Below are 17,152 nucleotides of genomic sequence, written 5' to 3'. Positions count from 1 at the left end.
TAGAACTGAGTCCTCACTATGACCACCTCTTGACAAAGTATTGTAATAAAATCATGAATACATTTTTATGTATGGTATATCGATATTTTGGTATTGCTTTGTATATATATATCTTTATATTGATATTGCTGTAATGTCGATATTGATATACCTAGAATATCAATACGTTGGTTTTACCGTTGAACAAGCATCGATGCTGGTACTTGATAAGATCGATATTTTTACATCAAAACCCGGTATTTTCTAACGAAACTTACAATTGTGAATTAATAATTAAATATGATAAATAAAATATCGATATTTTAAGCGGATAACCTTTAAATTTAGCTTAAAGGTACTTTGATATTTTCTTATTGAAAAATCAAATCATGTCAGATCATATAAGGTTAAATGAAGAAAGAGTATCGATAGTGGTACGTGGTAATATCGATATTTTTATATCGCAAGCAGATATTTGGTATCGATACTTATATATTGTTGTGAATTGATAATAATACAAGCTGAAAAATATCGATATTTTGGGCGGAAAACATGACTTTTTATTTAGCATATCGATACTTTGGTACTTTTTTTAAAGTTCAAATCATGTTAGATCTTACAAGGTTAAAATAAGAACGTATACATACTCATATAAATTATTGTATTGAATTGATGGTGGAAAAAATATCGATATTTTGGGCGGAAAACCTTATTTTTTATTGATAGTTAGGTACTTTTTTTTAAAGATCAAATCATGTTGGATCTTACAAGGTTAAAAGAAGAAAGAGCATCGATAGTAATATGGTGGTATTATCGATATTTCTACCAAGAAACTCGATACTTTTCATCGAAACCAGATATTTTCTATCGATACTGTTTGATTATGAATTATTATGTCTCGATATTTTTGCTGCTTTTGATTTATATATTTAAAATGATCTTAAAATAAATTGCTCATATCGACAATTTTTGATCGATCTTTTGATGTGCTTTGTTTTTCGATTGGTTATTTATACGGAAGGAATAGAAGAACTATGTATCCAGGCACAATTTATCAGTTTTGTACAGTGAAAACATGTATATTTATACCCTATGTTTTGCAACTTAAATTTGTCAACATAGAAGCATAATAAGGTGGTTGTGGTCTTTATGTCCTTCCCGGTGGAGAGAGTTCAACGTCACCCGGGAAATACGACATAAAAATTTAGGATCATTTGTGATTATGTAATTAATTGTGGTTGTGGGTGACATGTGTTAGGTTGAAAGAAAAAGTTTAAAATGTAATCTATCATTTATACCGGTTTGTAATGGAACAGGGTCAAAATTGTAGCGCGTCCGGATATTTATCGACGGAAAAAAGATTCGAACGCGTACAATTCACGACAGAGATGTACTTATGCGGACTTATTTCCCTCAATCCCTTTTTCCGAATCCTGGTTGTCTGTCCGATTTTTTCCCTCCTTTGTACGGGAAAATCAACAACGACCGAAAAATCTCTCTTCGTAATCCAATTTCCGTCCTGTCTGGTTTTAGGCCGTCCCTGATGTTCCGCTCGTTTCTTCCCCCGCTGGAGAAAGCATGCCCCAGCACCATTCTCTTCTTAAGGAATGGTTAATTTTTACCGCACAGACCATTCGGGACAGACGGATATTATGGGATTGTCACGCGTTTCTTCTAAGCACTAATCCATCCACAGTTTGAGGAAAAATTAACTTTACCGCGTTTTATAGAACGAACAAGGGGGTTGTTTTAAAAATAAAACTGTTAAATTTTTAAAATTGATCTTACCATACTAAAATTAGACGTCATAGTTTCCTGAATTGCCCTCACACCAAAAAAGGATCGATATAAGGATTCTTTTCTATTTCAATTTACTACAGATGGTAATACCTACGTGAGAATATAACACAGTGAAATCTCCTCAATAATATGGAAAACAGTAACGACACGAAACCGCCGGGAGAAGAAAGTGAATAATTTTATTTAACCTACAATGAAATCGGAATAAGGAAACGGCTCAACCCACATCTCCTGGGTCTTTTTCAACGGCAGTTAACCCACTTCACAGATTGGAGATCGGGACAATTATACATTTAATCTACTCATCCCATTCGCACATTTTAGTTCGGAACGTTGAGAATTTCCTATTCATCCGTGTAACTGAACGATTCGCTTTGTGGTTTTGTGCCCGGTGGCACGGAAAGCACGCCGGCTTAAAAAAAAGTCATAGGAAGAGAAGTATTCGTCATCTGACTGACAATTGTTTCTGTTTTCTTTCGTTTTTTTACACTGGAAACATCCACCGGTGAAACATACCCTGTAAGAATCATTTAATATTACCTTATCGATATTTTCATCCAAAAAAACCATATTATTTTGAATACATACAATCCAAAATTTCGTTCACTTTAACCTTATATTAGATAATAAACAATATCGATAGTTAATACATAATCAATAAAAATCGATCTTTTCAAAAGAACGCCTATATTTTGTATCGATTGTATTTATGTATATTTTAGTCTTGTTATTTCGGTATTTTGGTATCAGTATGAAAATTTTGAAAACACGATATCAAAATAATCGATATACAATTCACTTTAGTCTCTTTTTCAATCGAACAAAATACTAAAAAATATCGATAATTGATACATAAGATCAATTTTTTATCACGACAGTATATTTATATTGATTTTATTGATGGATATTTCGTTATGATCGATTTTTTATCACGAAAGTATAATTTATATTAATTTTATTGATGGATATTTTGTTATGATTGACTTTTTGTCACGAAAGTATATTTTATATTGATTTTACCGATGGCTATTTCGTTATTTTCAAATGATAGCAAATGTTAAAAATAACGATATCAAAATAATCGATATAAAGTAACCTTTACTCTCGTTTTTCAATGCAACGTAGAGTAGTCACCAGTATCGATACCTAATAAATAAGATCGATCTTTTACAGAAAATTCGATATTTTGTAATTATGTACACTTTAGCCTTGCTATTTCGATATTTTGGTAATATTATGAAAATTTTCAAAACACGGTATCAAAATAATCGATATATAATTCACTTTAGTCTCTCTCTTCTAACGAAAGTATATTTTACATTGATTTCATTGATGGATATTTCATTATTTTGATATGATAGGAAATGCTAAATTTCGGGATATCAAAATAATCGATATGAAGTAACCTTTACTCGTTTTTCAATGAAACATAGAGTAGTCACCAATATCGATAGCTGATAAATAACATCGATCTTTTACAGAAAATTCGATATTTTGTAACTATGTATACTTTAGCCTTGCTATTTCGATATTTTGGTATTAATATGAAAATTTTCAAACCACGATATCAAAATAATCGTTAAAAACTTGATTTTAGTCTGTTTTTCAATCAAATAAAATAAATAATATGCATAGTTAATACATAACTTGATTGATATTTCGTTATTTTGAAAAGATAGCAAATGTTAAAAATAAAAATAATAACTTTTTTATCTCAACTTAAAACCTTGATTAATTGGTCAAGCGGACCACGAAAAATAGTGAAATCGATGTAAAGTTCCCTTTACTCTGGTTTTCAATCCGACCTAGATTAATCACCAGTATCGATACCTGATAAATAAGATCGATTTTTAACAGAAAATTCGATATTTTGTACCTATCTATATTTTAGCCTTGCTATTTCGGTATTGCGGTATCGATATACAGTTCAGTTTGCAATACATAAATTTGTCCACTTTAATCCCAATGGTACTTCGACTAGCGAACCACTTGGGTTTATCCTGGAGTCATGTAAAGAAATTAAACACAAAAAAGATATGAACTTATACTTGGATCAATGGCCAGCATTCTTCGGAGGTATCCTCTCCGTCACGGGTTAGCCCGAAGAATCCTCCCGATTGTCCCGTCATCCCAGACAGTTCACGGAGCGTACTTTCACCTGTCCGCCGATTCTTCGAATCCGCACATGCGGCCGAAAGATAAAAAATCATAGTTTTCTTTCGAAAAAGAATAAATAAATCGACCAGTCACGGACGGTTGCACAGGACGGGATCACGTAGTTCGGGAGCTCGTGGACGTCTGAAGTGGGAGTCATGACATCGCCTGTGACATATCCTCGTTGGGCAATCGAAATTCGTGACAGATAGAGCAAACACAATTTCATAAGGAGATGATCTAATTGTAACGCTCAATCTCGACTAAATCAAATAGAAGGGTTTTTATTCACGAGAGGGAAAATGTAATATGTAATACGCTATTATGCGATAGTTACGATTGGGTGAGTAACGTTTTGCCAAACTGTGTACGTTCCCGTGCAAAGTGTTGCAATTGTAACAGCTGAATATAACAGTTTTTATTTATTGGGTAAACACAATTCTTCACAAAAGATACCAAACTTTGAAGTCACGATAGCTCAAGTGGTAGAGTAGCGGCGTATCATGCCGAAGGTCGTGGGTTCGAATCCCGCTCGTGACACTGACTTTTTTATCTCAACTTAAAACCTTAATTAATTGAATGTTTTTATCATTTATTGTCAGCAATCCACAGAAATTAAAATATAACGACTTTGCCTCTCCCTGCTTATAACCCTGACGCAACTCAATTTTGCCAACTTTATAAAAGGCTGAGTTTCATGCTTGCATTTGGTGATAAACTTGAACGATTTTATCATTTGTTGTCGGAAATCTACAGAAATTAATAAATCCCTCCCTTTGCCTCTCCCTTCTTATAACCCTCACAAACCTCCATCTTCAAAAGGTTTTGAAATATTACATGTCTTAGCATTATAACCATGTCTCAACTCACATCTAATAAATTTTATAAAAGGCTGAGTTTCATCCTTGCATTTAGTGTTAAACTTGAACCATTTTTTCATTTCCTGTCGGAAATCCACAAAAATTAAAAAATCACGTCGTTGCCTCTCCCTGCTTATATCCTGACACAATTTCACCTTCCAAAGTAGTTGAATAATTGAATGTTTAGAGTTTGGCTTAATATTGAAGGATATTTTCATAAAAGCCATGAAAATTAAGGAGTCGCATCTTTGCCTCTCCCTGCTTATGACCCGACCTCGCGGCATTTGTTCTTGTTTTGAACTATTTAGTCTTTAGTGTCTCATACAAATGGCTCGACAATAGATTTAGCATGAAATTTCATGCTTTTGTTGAAAATACGAAAGTGTTTTGGACTTGCAGCTTGATTCATAAAGCCGGGACTTTATAAATAGCTTGATACATAATACATAAAAAGTTTTAAGGAGCATCGTTGGCCGCAACGGTTTAGGCGTAAGGTAAAGGTCCCGAGTTCGAATCCAGCGGCCCTGCAATGTAATTTTATTATCTCAATAAGAAATGGTTTAACAATTGGCCTGTCAAGATCAATGAAAGGGTTTAATTTCACAATTCGTGAAAATGAAGGAATCAACGTCTCGCCACTCCCTGCTTATAACCCTGACGCAAACCAGATACCGATAACGACCAGTTCAACCGTAATTTTGCCAATGTCGTTTTAAAAATATGATTTGGACTTCGTGCTTGATTCAGAAGGCCGGACTTCAACTTGATAGACTAGGAAATTTATATTAAGATTTATACAGAATATATATTATATATAATAAACCAGAAACCTTTTCTGTTGAAAAGAACAGATTCTGGGGAAAAAATTTTCCTTGACAAAATTTGACGTGGTAAAAGATAAAAGTTTTATAAGTTTAATAAGCAAATACAACCCCTGGACAAAGATATCATTTGGTGTTGAATAAATGAGACTTTTTGCCTCTCCCTGCTTATATCCCTGACATTGAGACATTTCCCTGTGACATATAGTATAAATGGAACTTGCAGAACAACTCATCCCATTCTGAACTAATGAAAGGAAAAAGTACAAAAATCAAGAAAAACTGTGTCATAGCGTAAAAATTAACGTTCCACGTTGAAAATTGGCCGTGGTCAAACTTGAAATTAGTGGATCCGAGAGGAAGGCGGTGCGTTAAGCGATCGAGCAGCGTGTCACGAATCACTGGAAAAATTACACCTGCTGGAGCACGAAACACCACCCCACCTCATCAGACGGACCTCTCGGTAACGGATTTCGACTTTACGAATACAAAGGCAACTTCTGGCAGGTGAAAGAGTCCGTCAACAAAACGTCTGTAAAATATTATTAAAAAAATCCACGGATTTCTATTTTGGTAATTACCTGATTATAACGATTCGCCTCGAAGAATCAAGATTACCCGCTTAAATAATAATAAGCCAAGTAACAAAAAAACCTCAATTCTGAAGACATTCCAAAATTTGAAGAAAGTGAGACAGCTCAATGACAAAATATTATTTTCTTAGATAATATATAAATGACTCGCAGTCACGTATTTATTTGACTTTCTACCTATTTTCTGTAATTGGGTAATGTTTTGTTTTTTTCATATAATTTCTTTAAAAAAATTTTCCAATCTGAACAGATCGCTTACCTAACAGTACAACTCTCTTTTAACAGTGCACACATTTGTCCATATTTTTTCAATGGAAAACTCATTTAGTTTTGGCAAAAATATCCATGTAATGCTCAAATAAGTAAGGTTCTAATATTCTACCGTATAATGAAGAAAGTTACAGCTTACATAACCAGTTTGTAACCTCCTGAAGGGTAAGAAAGGTTAGGTTAGACTCTATTGGAAATAAATATATCACATATATATATATATATATATATATATATATATATCAAACATACATCGAATATCCAGCCTAATATCGGACCATATTTTTTTTAAATACGTAACTTTTAAATAAGCTGTGACCTACTGTACAACAGAAAATGTTAAAGTTTTGCATAACCAGTTTTATCGTAACCTCCTGATGTGTAAGAAAAGTTAGGTTAGACTGTTTTATTGTATTATTCATCCTTAGAGTAAACCCAATAAAGTATTGAAACTATACAGCTTAATATCGGATCGGATTTTTGTTTAATACTTTTAAATAAGCTGCGACCTACTGCACAACTGGAAAGGTTAGAGTTTTACATAACCTGTCATACTTAAACCTCTCATATCTTTAGTAAGGTTCTAATATCCTTCCGTATAATGAAGTTACAGTGTTACATAACCAGTTTTATGGTAACCTCCTGAAGAGTAAGAAAAGTTAGGTTAGACTGTTTTATTGTATTATTCATCCTTAGAGTAAACCCAATAAAGTATTGAAACTATACAGCTTAATATCGGATCGGATTTTTGTTTAATACTTTTAAATAAGCTGCGACCTACTGCACAACTGAAAAGGTTAAAGTTTTACATAACCTGTCATACTTAAACCTCTCATATCTTTAGTAAGGTTCTAATATCCTTCCGTATAATGAAATTACAGTGTTATATAACCAGTTTTATCGTAACCTCCTGAAGAGTAAGAAAAGTTAGGTTAGACTGTTTTATTGTACTATTCATCCTTAGAGTAAACCCAATAAAGTACTGAAACTATACAGCCTATTATCGGACCGGATATTTTTTAATACTTTTAAATAAGCTGCGACCTACTGCACAACTGAAAAGGTTAGAGTTTTACATAACCTGTCATATTTAAACCTCTCATATGTTCAGTAAGTTTCTAATATCGTTCCGTATAATGAAGAAAGTTACAGTTTTACATAACCCCGAGCTACTAAAACTTTGTGAAAAGTAAGGTTAACAACAACTTGTTTTCTTTGTTTAAACCGACCGTAGAGATAAAATAGTAAAGTATTTGAAATAAACAGTGTAATATCTGACGAGATTTCTTTTCCAAAGTTCATAAATAATAATGGAGGATTGCAAGTCTTGATATCGTGGTCAAACAGGTTCGACAGACTTTCAATGCAACAAGAAGTAAATAAATTAGAACTTACATAAAACAGGGAGGTGAAGATGACACAACCAGCGAAAACCGTCAGACCCAGTAAAATCAAATCTCTGAATAGTATACACGGTGTCATTTTTTTAGATGGCCAGGCTGAAAATCTCTTGAATCAATGACGCTATAAAAAAAATACGCGTGTAATATTTTTTAGTTCAGTTTCAAATTTTTACCTTTTTTGGAGAGACAGGGTACCTCAGGCCAGTTCAACTTCAAAATTTCAAATACGACCCCGTACAATCTGACACATCATTCTAAAGGATTTTTTACGCTAAAAACAATTGATTTAAATCGGATTTTAAATTAGTCAAAAAATGACAAAATGGGGTCGTCTTTCAAATTTTGAAGATGAACTGGGACTAAGGTGCCCTGTGAAACTTTTCTCCAAAAAAAGGTAAAAATTTAAAACTAGATTATTAACACGTATTTTTTATACTAAAAAGGGCACCCTGTATTATCAAATTGAAAAAAATGCATCTTCCTTTAATAATTGAATAAATAAATCGTTAATTATCAATCTGTTATAAAACAAGGTTGCTATAATAAATATTGATTTGTTTTACAAAGTGTTATTTATAAAAAAATTTATTGTTACGATGCTTACTCGTGAAGGATCTGACCAGTAAATAAAAAAACATATAAATTAAATATAATAGGAAGGTTCATTATGGGAAAACATACAGCGAGACTATCAGGGCCAAAAAATCAAAGACTATCCGGAAATATATAATTTAATTAGGGTGCAATTACAAAGCCTGGAATGCCATAAATCCGGCGCGGTTCAAGCAGTTAAAAATAAAGAGAAATTAAAAATGACTGTGTTTTTAGTTTAAGAATGGATGACCTGTACTGTTAATTAACTATTAATTTATTGATTTTAGGACGAGCGAGCTTGTCGCACTGATGGCCGTCTTCACGACTTTCTTCTTGTTCCTACACACAAGGGACTTACATTCGAAGCTGAAGGAATTGGAAATCAAACTGCAACCGGATATGAGCTTGAGCGGGCAGCAAGTATCAGGTAAATGCTTCAAATGTCGTAACGACTTTGCTTAAGTAGTCAAAAAAATAGTTTTACATTTTAACCAAGTACTCACTTCTTGACGTGCCGTGGTATTTGGGAACGGGCTCCGAGTTGCCCCTCGGTAGGACGATGTCCGGGGGAAGTTCGTCAGTCACCTCAGGAACCTGTAGAAAAAGAACGTATAAATAACTTTTCAACTATTTCATTTTTTTCCCATGACAAGAATTGCAAAGGATCAAGGATGTCTTTTCCAGCCTAAATCGCAATAGGACGTGTGAAAGGGACTTGGTAGGAAAGCTGGATATCATAAGTACGTGAAAGTCAGACAGGCTCAATTTGACCGAAGCATATTGTGATAAAATCCTTCTGGCCAATTATCCGGCATTGCTTTCGTAATAATGAAAATGAAATGGTCTCATAACACATAACCTCTTTCTAAGTGCGATTCATTTTTATCACATTTAGAGCCTATACTAACGGCATGACTATCAATTTTTTCAATATTTTATAAGGTTTAAGAATCTCTTTTATGGTGTACAGATGGCACTGAAATGAAAACTGGTACAGGTATGGGTATAAAGAGTTCTAACATTATCAGATTACATGGTTGACCCCCTATAGTTCTTACAACAGATCACTTGAAAAGAGGTGAAAAGTTCTTCTTCTCGTCGTCCGGAATTTGAAATATCATCGTGAAAAAGAGTCTTGTAGGTAAAAACCCAAGGATTAAAAGACCAGTCAGGCAAAATCACAAGGTGCTCGTCTCGCATCGGTTGGCCTACGTGGTACTCTGCAACTCTGTTTTACACTATTTTATTGATTTTTTTTTAAACAAATCTTTACGTCTCATCATGACATGTTACACGAACAACACACGTAAGACAAAAACCTATTCCACTTCCTCCACTGCGGATCACACCGTCTTCAAAACCCTAATTGATCAAAGTCAAGGAGTAAACGACTACTCACGTTAGATACTTAGGAACATACCTAGACGTGGAATCTTACAGGACTTAAACGACAACTTAACAGAAAACTTATAGAACCAAACGATCACAACTAACTTTATTTAAGTCAATACTGCGACCACCTAGTCATATGGAGCACTGTGGGGTACCACGAAGCCAAACAATATCCAACCCATTCAAACATTTACATCAAAAGTCCTAAAAACAATCACAGTCAATGACCTGATACTTCTGAGAAGAAGGATTGAGTCTATTGACTAAACTAGGGAACTGGGAAGGTACAATAAGCCAGAATGCTGCAGTGCCTGGGGAATACAAGCCCCGCTTCCCGGCATCCCTTCCACCATACCATACCATACATACCTAAAAACAATTATCCAAGCTCCCATATACTTCATCTTCGCTCAAAACACTCCTACTTATCCAAGAAATTCTAAAAGAGCCCGACCCGGCTGGTATACCGCAGGGTTGTACCTTTGGACCATCCCTATTTTTAATTTACTTCAACGTTTTGCCTCGTCTTTAAATTGTTGGCCAGTCTTGTCTCAAAATGGAAGAAGCAAATATACAATGATTTGTTTGTTTTGACAGCCAAACACAGCCAGGTGAGGTTCAGTGAGATACAATTATATCATATCTACATATCATTAATCTGGTGGACCAAAGCTCAACAAAAAAGAGCCACTAAAACAGTAGGCAGCACATTAAGACTAGCAAACCTATGTATCACAGGGGCAATGAAATCAACTCCTACAAGTGCATTATAGAAATTCTGCTAAACCTACCTCCACTGGAAATATTTACACAAGGAGAGGCTGGGAAAAGCTCATTTAGGCTCTAAAAACAATTAAATTGGATAGAAATTAGACAATTCTGGCATACAACTGTAATTAAAAAAATCAGAAACCCCAGAAATGGGGACTGACTATAGGAACCCGGAAACATTCTTTACAACATTCTACAAAGTCTCAATGGACTATAAAGGAGAGGAAGAACACAGGAGAGCATCAGATACAATGATATGGTATACAGATGGCTCCAAAACAAACGAAGGAACCGGATCGGGCATCTTCTACTTAAGCTTTTGGGCATGAGCACATGAGCAATCAAACTCTTCGGTCTTTCAAGCGGAAATACATGTCATCTACGCTTGTGCCCTAGAAAAGGTTACACTGGCCAAAAAATCCTCATAAGAACTGTTAGCCATGCAGCCATTAAAGTATTAGCAGGTAAAAGAATCACATCAAAATTAGTCAGTGAATAACATCGAAAAACTCCAAAATCTGGGGAAACAACAACCTGATGATATATTGGGTGCCTGAGCACTGAGGAATTTTGGGTAACGAGAAAGCAGACAGACTATTCGGAGGAGGATCCGCAAGACAATACATAGGCCCCGAACCTATACTTCGGATAACAAAAACAAATACAGAATACTCCATGGCACAATGTATCCAAACAAAACAAAAGGAGAAGTAAATAAACTCTAGCGGTGCTAGACATAGTAAACTTATGATGAAACCACCCTCACCAAGACTGGCAAAATCACTGCTGCAACACGCTGGCACTATGGTTAAACACAGAGGACTACTCGGTCACTGGCATCTGAGAAAACATCTACACAACGCATGATGCATGATGGGCATATACAACGATGATCTTATCTGCAGATTATGTAATGAGGAGGAGGAAACAGCCACCCAAATCATCTTCGAATGCGAAGCAACAGCTCAATGGAGATTTAACCTAACATACAAAAAAACTTAGGAAATGAAATTGTAACAGCGACAGTCAATGACCAGATACATTTAAGGAGAAGAATAGAGTCTATTGCACTGAACTAAGGAACTAGGAAGGTACAATAAGACAGAAGGCTGCAGTGCCTGGGAAGTACAAGCCAACTCTTCCTAGTATCCTTATCACCGTACCATACCATAACATCAAGTACCATGATCTGTCTCTTGACCAATAAATATTTAATTCTCTTTTCTTTTCATTCAGGGGGAGAATGTCTAGCTATTTTTGTTTAGTTACAACACCTACACATACTACACAGACTAAACAAATTTGTCGATGGCTTGGCATGATTTGAAACATTGGGATTTTAGTTTGTAATTTTTACGTGTATTTTTTCTCTGTTAGCTCATTTACAAGCTAGTCTGACTCCATAAAAGCCACTGTTTTGGATTTCAAGTGGTGTCAGGTTTCTCTGTTATGGTAACCGCAGAGGATCCTCTTACATAAGGCATTGTTTTAGTTATTTTTGCCCAACTAACTTCGGCAACGAGGAAGTATCAACATTCTTTTTGCACAATCCTTATTGACAAGTCGATTATCGATTGAAATAAACCCGTAGTGATTGGAAAGTCTGTAAAGTTTATTATTACTCAACTTTAAACCACGTCCGGGCCTCGGACCTATCATCTATGATTTAGATCGTTGTTTGAGAAATTAAAATTAAGCTGGCTCAACTATTTGCACTTTTAGATGGATTGATTTTTCAAACAAGACGTCTTTCTCTTTTGAAAAAAAAATCCCCATTGCCACAACGTTTGGGAACGACTATTGTCCATTAATTGCAACAGTGCTACTAGCTAATTTTCAAAATCTTTCGTACAGCTTTCACCGCTTAAAAGTTCGAGAGACTTTTCGTACAAAGTATCGCGGAGATGTTTAATCTTGATCGTCTTGCCTATAAAAGTTAAAACAGCACTTGACGCCTTTTGTTTACTGGTTCAACTGGTCTGACAACAAAGGGGATTCGGTTAGGCTCCCACGTCGCCTATTTGTATGAAATGAATGTTAAACGGTCCCTCTGAGATGTTATCTCATAAATAATTGATAGTCAAAGCAGTACGGTAAAAAAATGTATACAGAAATAGAACTTTTTAGAGGATGAATTTAGTTTTAATTAATGTGTGGTGTTTAGTGACCGTTAGTTAATGATTATATGGAGATCGTGAGATGCGGTCTAGTGTGATTTTGGTTTAGAAAAACATTTTCTTTATCGTGCAAACGTTTCAATCTATATTTACATCATCTTCAGGGCCTCGGATTTATAACATTGTATAAATTTTACAAATACATGTAGGATGTGGAAAAAAAGGGTTTTAGGTGTTTTTTTTATCTACAATTTCTAGAATTGTATAAATTCTTTTTTTTAATCTAAAAATTTTTTCTAGCATTGTACAAATTAATTTTTTTTCAATCTAAAATTTTCTAGCATTGTATAAATTCATTTTATTCATTTATTTGAGTATACAAATACATGTGGTATGTGGAAAAGTGAATTTATACAATGCTAGAAATTTTAGATGAAAAATATAAATAAATAAGTAAATAAATAATAAAATGAATTTATACAATGCTAGAAAATTTTAGATTAAAAAAAATTATTTATACAATGCTAGAAATTTTTTTAATCTATTTTTTTCCTAGCATTGTATAAATTTATTTTATTTATTTATTTGAGTATACAAATACATGTGGGATGTGGAAAAGTAAATTTATATAATGCTAGGAAATTTTAGATAAAAAATATAAATAAATAAGTAAATAAATAAATGAAATGAATTTATACAATGCTAGAAAATTTTAGATTAAAAAAATGAATTTATACAATGCTAGAAAAAAATTTTATATTAAAAAAATGAATTTACACAATGCTAGAAAATTTTAAAAAAAATTTAATCTAAACTTTTCTAGCATTGTATAAATTAATGTTTTTTTTATCTAAAATTTTTTTCTAGCATTGTATAAATCCATTTTACTTATTCATTTACTTATTAATTAATTAATTGTTATCTAAAATTTCTAGCATTGTATAAATTTATTTTTTTTAATCTAAAATTTTCTAGCATTGTATAAATTCATTTTTTAATCTAAAATTTTCTAGCATTGTATAAATTCATTTTTTTTAATCTAAAATTTTCTAGCATTGTATAAATTCATTTTTTCACATCCCACATATATTTGTAAAATTTAAACAATGTTTATAATTCCTAGGCCCTGAAGATGATCTCAATAAAGATCGAAACGTTGGCACGACAAAGAAAATGTTTTTCTAAAACCTACGTCACACCAGATCGCATCTCACGACCTCCATATAATAATTTTTAATTAATGTTTCACATTTTATTTAAAAAAATAATAATTTTATTAATTTTAATATATTTACTTCTGTATTTGGTATTTATTTGCATATATAATCTTGAATTATTATTATTATTATTATTATATTATGTACAGAAATAGAGTTAATTTGGGAAAATTAAAACTACATAGTTTCATGTGAGATATTGGGTGTCTGTGAAGCTTACGACGACTAGGTTAATTCTCTCCAGTAATCTAGTCCACCTAATCTTTTTTTTCCTATCAGACGTATTTCTGGCATTTCACCAGTATTGCATGCAGGCATTTTAGTCGCTGGTATGTCACACTCCCTTCGTCTGTACCTCACACACGCGCACGGGAAGAAGATTTTGTTGTGTGTTGAACATTTTGTTTCTTGATTATTAATGTTCCGAAATTTTATATGTACATAACCAAAATTTTATTGGCTGAAAAAACTGGGAGTATAACTTCAAATATGTTTAATATTCTTCTTAGTCAATAATTAGAATATAGATTGTTCTTGATAGTCAATTCTGGAAGAAAATATATTTATAATAGTCAAACTTTTTGTTTGTCAATACTTAAAAAAGAGATATTTCTACTCCTTGAAACTTATTAGAATGATGTTAGAGTCCACCCAATCAAGACACATAGACCTACAAAAGGACCGTGAGTGTCAAAATCTCGAATGAATCAAAATCAAGTTATTTTGAAAATAGGCATGACATACAGGGGTGAAGGAGAGTTTAACAAAGAAGGAAAGAGATAGAGAGAATAACAGAGAAAAGGAGAAAGAAATTCAATAGTCAATAATTACAACATTAACATCCTTTTCTTAGTCAATACTTAGGATATCAACCGTCTTGTTGGTCAATAGTTAAAATATGGATATTATTGTGTCTCGCTACTTTGAGTGCAGATATTTGTATTAGTCAATGTTGATAGTATAGATTTTAGTTTGATTGTTGATCAGTACGTAGATTATTGATAGTCGGGTCAGTCAATACGTAGAACATTTATACATAACAAAATACTTAGAATGTCCATATTCCAACTGTTTGATTCTTATTAGATTAACTGATTGATAATGGTTCCGTCCAATTTCACTGCACAGACCTAAAATGCATAGTAATGAGATGCAGTCTAGAAGGACAAAAACTTGAATTAATCAAATGTCAATTCATTTGGACAATAATCAATTGTAAACAAATAAAAACTGATTGGAAAGAGAGAGAGAGAGAGAGAGAGAGAGAGAGAAAGAGAGGGAGAGAGAGAGAAAGGGGGAGAGAGAAAGGGAGCGAGAAAGATAGACAGTGAAAGAGAGCGAGAAAAAGGGAGAGAGAAAAAAATGAGAAAGAGAGAGAGTGAGAGAGATAGAGGGAGAGAGAGAGAAAGGGGGAGAGAGAAAGAGAGATAGAAAGGGAGCGAGAAAGATAGACAGTGAAAGAGAGCGAGAAAAAGGGAGAGAGAAAAAAGGAGAAAGAGAGAGTGAAAGAGATAGAGGGAGAGAGAGAGAAAGGGAGAGAGAGAAAGAGAGAGAGAGAGAAAGGGAGCGAGAAAGATAGACAGTGAAAGAGAGCGAGAAAAAGGGAGAGAGAGATAGGGAGAGATAGAAAGGGTGAGAGAGAAAGAGAGAGGGAGGGAGGGAGAGAGAGACAAAGAGAGACACACAAACAGAGGGAGACGAGAGTGAGAAAATAAGAAAGAGAACCAATAGTCAATAATTAAAACATCGATAACCCTTTGTTAGTCAATATTTAGGATATCAACCGTCTTGTTAGTCAGTACTTAGAATATCGATATTATTGTGACACTACTTTGAGTTTATTTATTTTAGTCAATGTTGAGAGTATAGATATTTGTATTGCCTATATAGGCTGATCTATATAGGTTGATCAATACGTAAAATATCGATAGTCTGGTTAGTCAATTACGGGATTACAATTTAGCCAATTTGGGTGCTTGAAAAAAAGGGTTTGATCGATATTGGGTCCGCCTAACCTCGTTGGAGGATATAAGCATCGGGAAAAAGTGAAGCCAAGAGAATGGAAACTGAGTAATAAGTTGGTAATGATTACCGGTCAATCATCATTAAGGTGCATTTGGTCCGATAAAATTAGAAATTAGAATTAATCAGATTAATTTGTTAAATTGATTCAAATCTGTCGTGCATTTGGTATTTGAAAATATATATAATTTTTTGTAAACAGCCGTTTTAAACGTAATAGTTTTCTAAGGAGGTTTCAGAAATAATATTCACGGCTTGCTCGTCACGATCCTTCAAGTATTAATCGAAAAATAACTTCGGAATTGCTTATTAAGGCCTGAATGGAATAACGACTTAATCCGCCGATTAGCCGGCCGGTTGTAATCCACCGGGTTTTCACTGTTTGCTGCCTTGATCGGTTTAAGCCCGCTGCTGCTAAAATGTAATGAGCGGGGCATCGCTGCCCACAAATTACAACGTTTATAAACGGCATTGGCCGACAAAAGAAATCTTATTTACCCAGCGAGTTTTGGCCGTTAATGAAACCGGGAAATTATATTAGTCGGTTGAAAAACCAACTTACTAACTAATTATGTTTTTTCTAACATTTTCCAAGCATCCGCTTATACGAAGTTATCTGTTAGGAAAGCAAGTTAGTTAAGCAATCTAAAAGAAAGATATTCACGGCTATCAAGAGCCATTTTGTTTTCGTCGGATAAAAGAGTGATATCAAAGTAAATAAAAAGTCAAGATTATTTTTGTTCATGTAAGGCTGTAGCGTGAAGTATCCAGTAAGAAGGTTGTTGACATCCTAAGTATTGACTAAGACTCGCTAAGTCTCTCTCTGCTTCTCTATCTCTTTCTCTCTTTCACTTACTCTTTCTCCCTCTCTCTCTTACTCCCTCTCTCTCTTTCTCTTACTCCCTCTCTCTCTCTCTCTTTCTCTTCCTCTTTCTTTCACTCGCTCTTTCTCTATCTCTCTCTTTCTCTTACTCTTTCTTTCACTCTCTCTCTCTATCTATCTATCTATCTATCTCTATCTCTATCTATTCATCAATCTATCTCTTTCTTTCCCTCTCTTGTTTTTGGTGAATGGGTACTTCGTTATGTTTTATCGTTTTATCGCTTCACTTTCCTTCCTAGTATTTTGTATACGTTTATATTAATATTTATCTTCAAA

At 33.8% G+C, this 17,152-nt stretch overlaps 2 protein-coding genes across 2 annotated transcripts in view; one reads left to right on the top strand and one right to left on the bottom strand.

The window, feature by feature from the left end:
* The window catches only part of LOC106665955 (heparan sulfate 2-O-sulfotransferase pipe), a 73,445-nt gene that overhangs the window by 19,651 nt on the left and 36,642 nt on the right, over nt 1-17,152 (top strand). Inside the window, exon 2 of the mRNA XM_014392781.2 lies at nt 8,762-8,901. Coding sequence (XP_014248267.1) covers nt 8,762-8,901 — 140 coding nt within the window. The remainder of the gene's footprint in view (nt 1-8,761; nt 8,902-17,152) is intronic.
* The window catches only part of LOC106665953 (probable tubulin polyglutamylase TTLL9), a 64,859-nt gene that overhangs the window by 34,520 nt on the left and 13,187 nt on the right, over nt 1-17,152 (bottom strand). Inside the window, exon 2 of the mRNA XM_014392779.2 lies at nt 8,978-9,068. Coding sequence (XP_014248265.1) covers nt 8,978-9,068 — 91 coding nt within the window. The remainder of the gene's footprint in view (nt 1-8,977; nt 9,069-17,152) is intronic.

The sequence above is a fragment of the Cimex lectularius genome, unplaced genomic scaffold, assembly GCF_000648675.2.
Source record: "Cimex lectularius strain Harlan isolate CLEC.00 unplaced genomic scaffold, Clec_2.1 scaffold109, whole genome shotgun sequence".
In the NCBI taxonomy this organism is placed as follows: Eukaryota; Metazoa; Arthropoda; class Insecta; order Hemiptera; family Cimicidae; genus Cimex; species Cimex lectularius.
The sequence above is the reverse complement of the archived record's forward strand: the minus strand, read 5'-3'. Positions and strand labels throughout refer to the sequence as shown.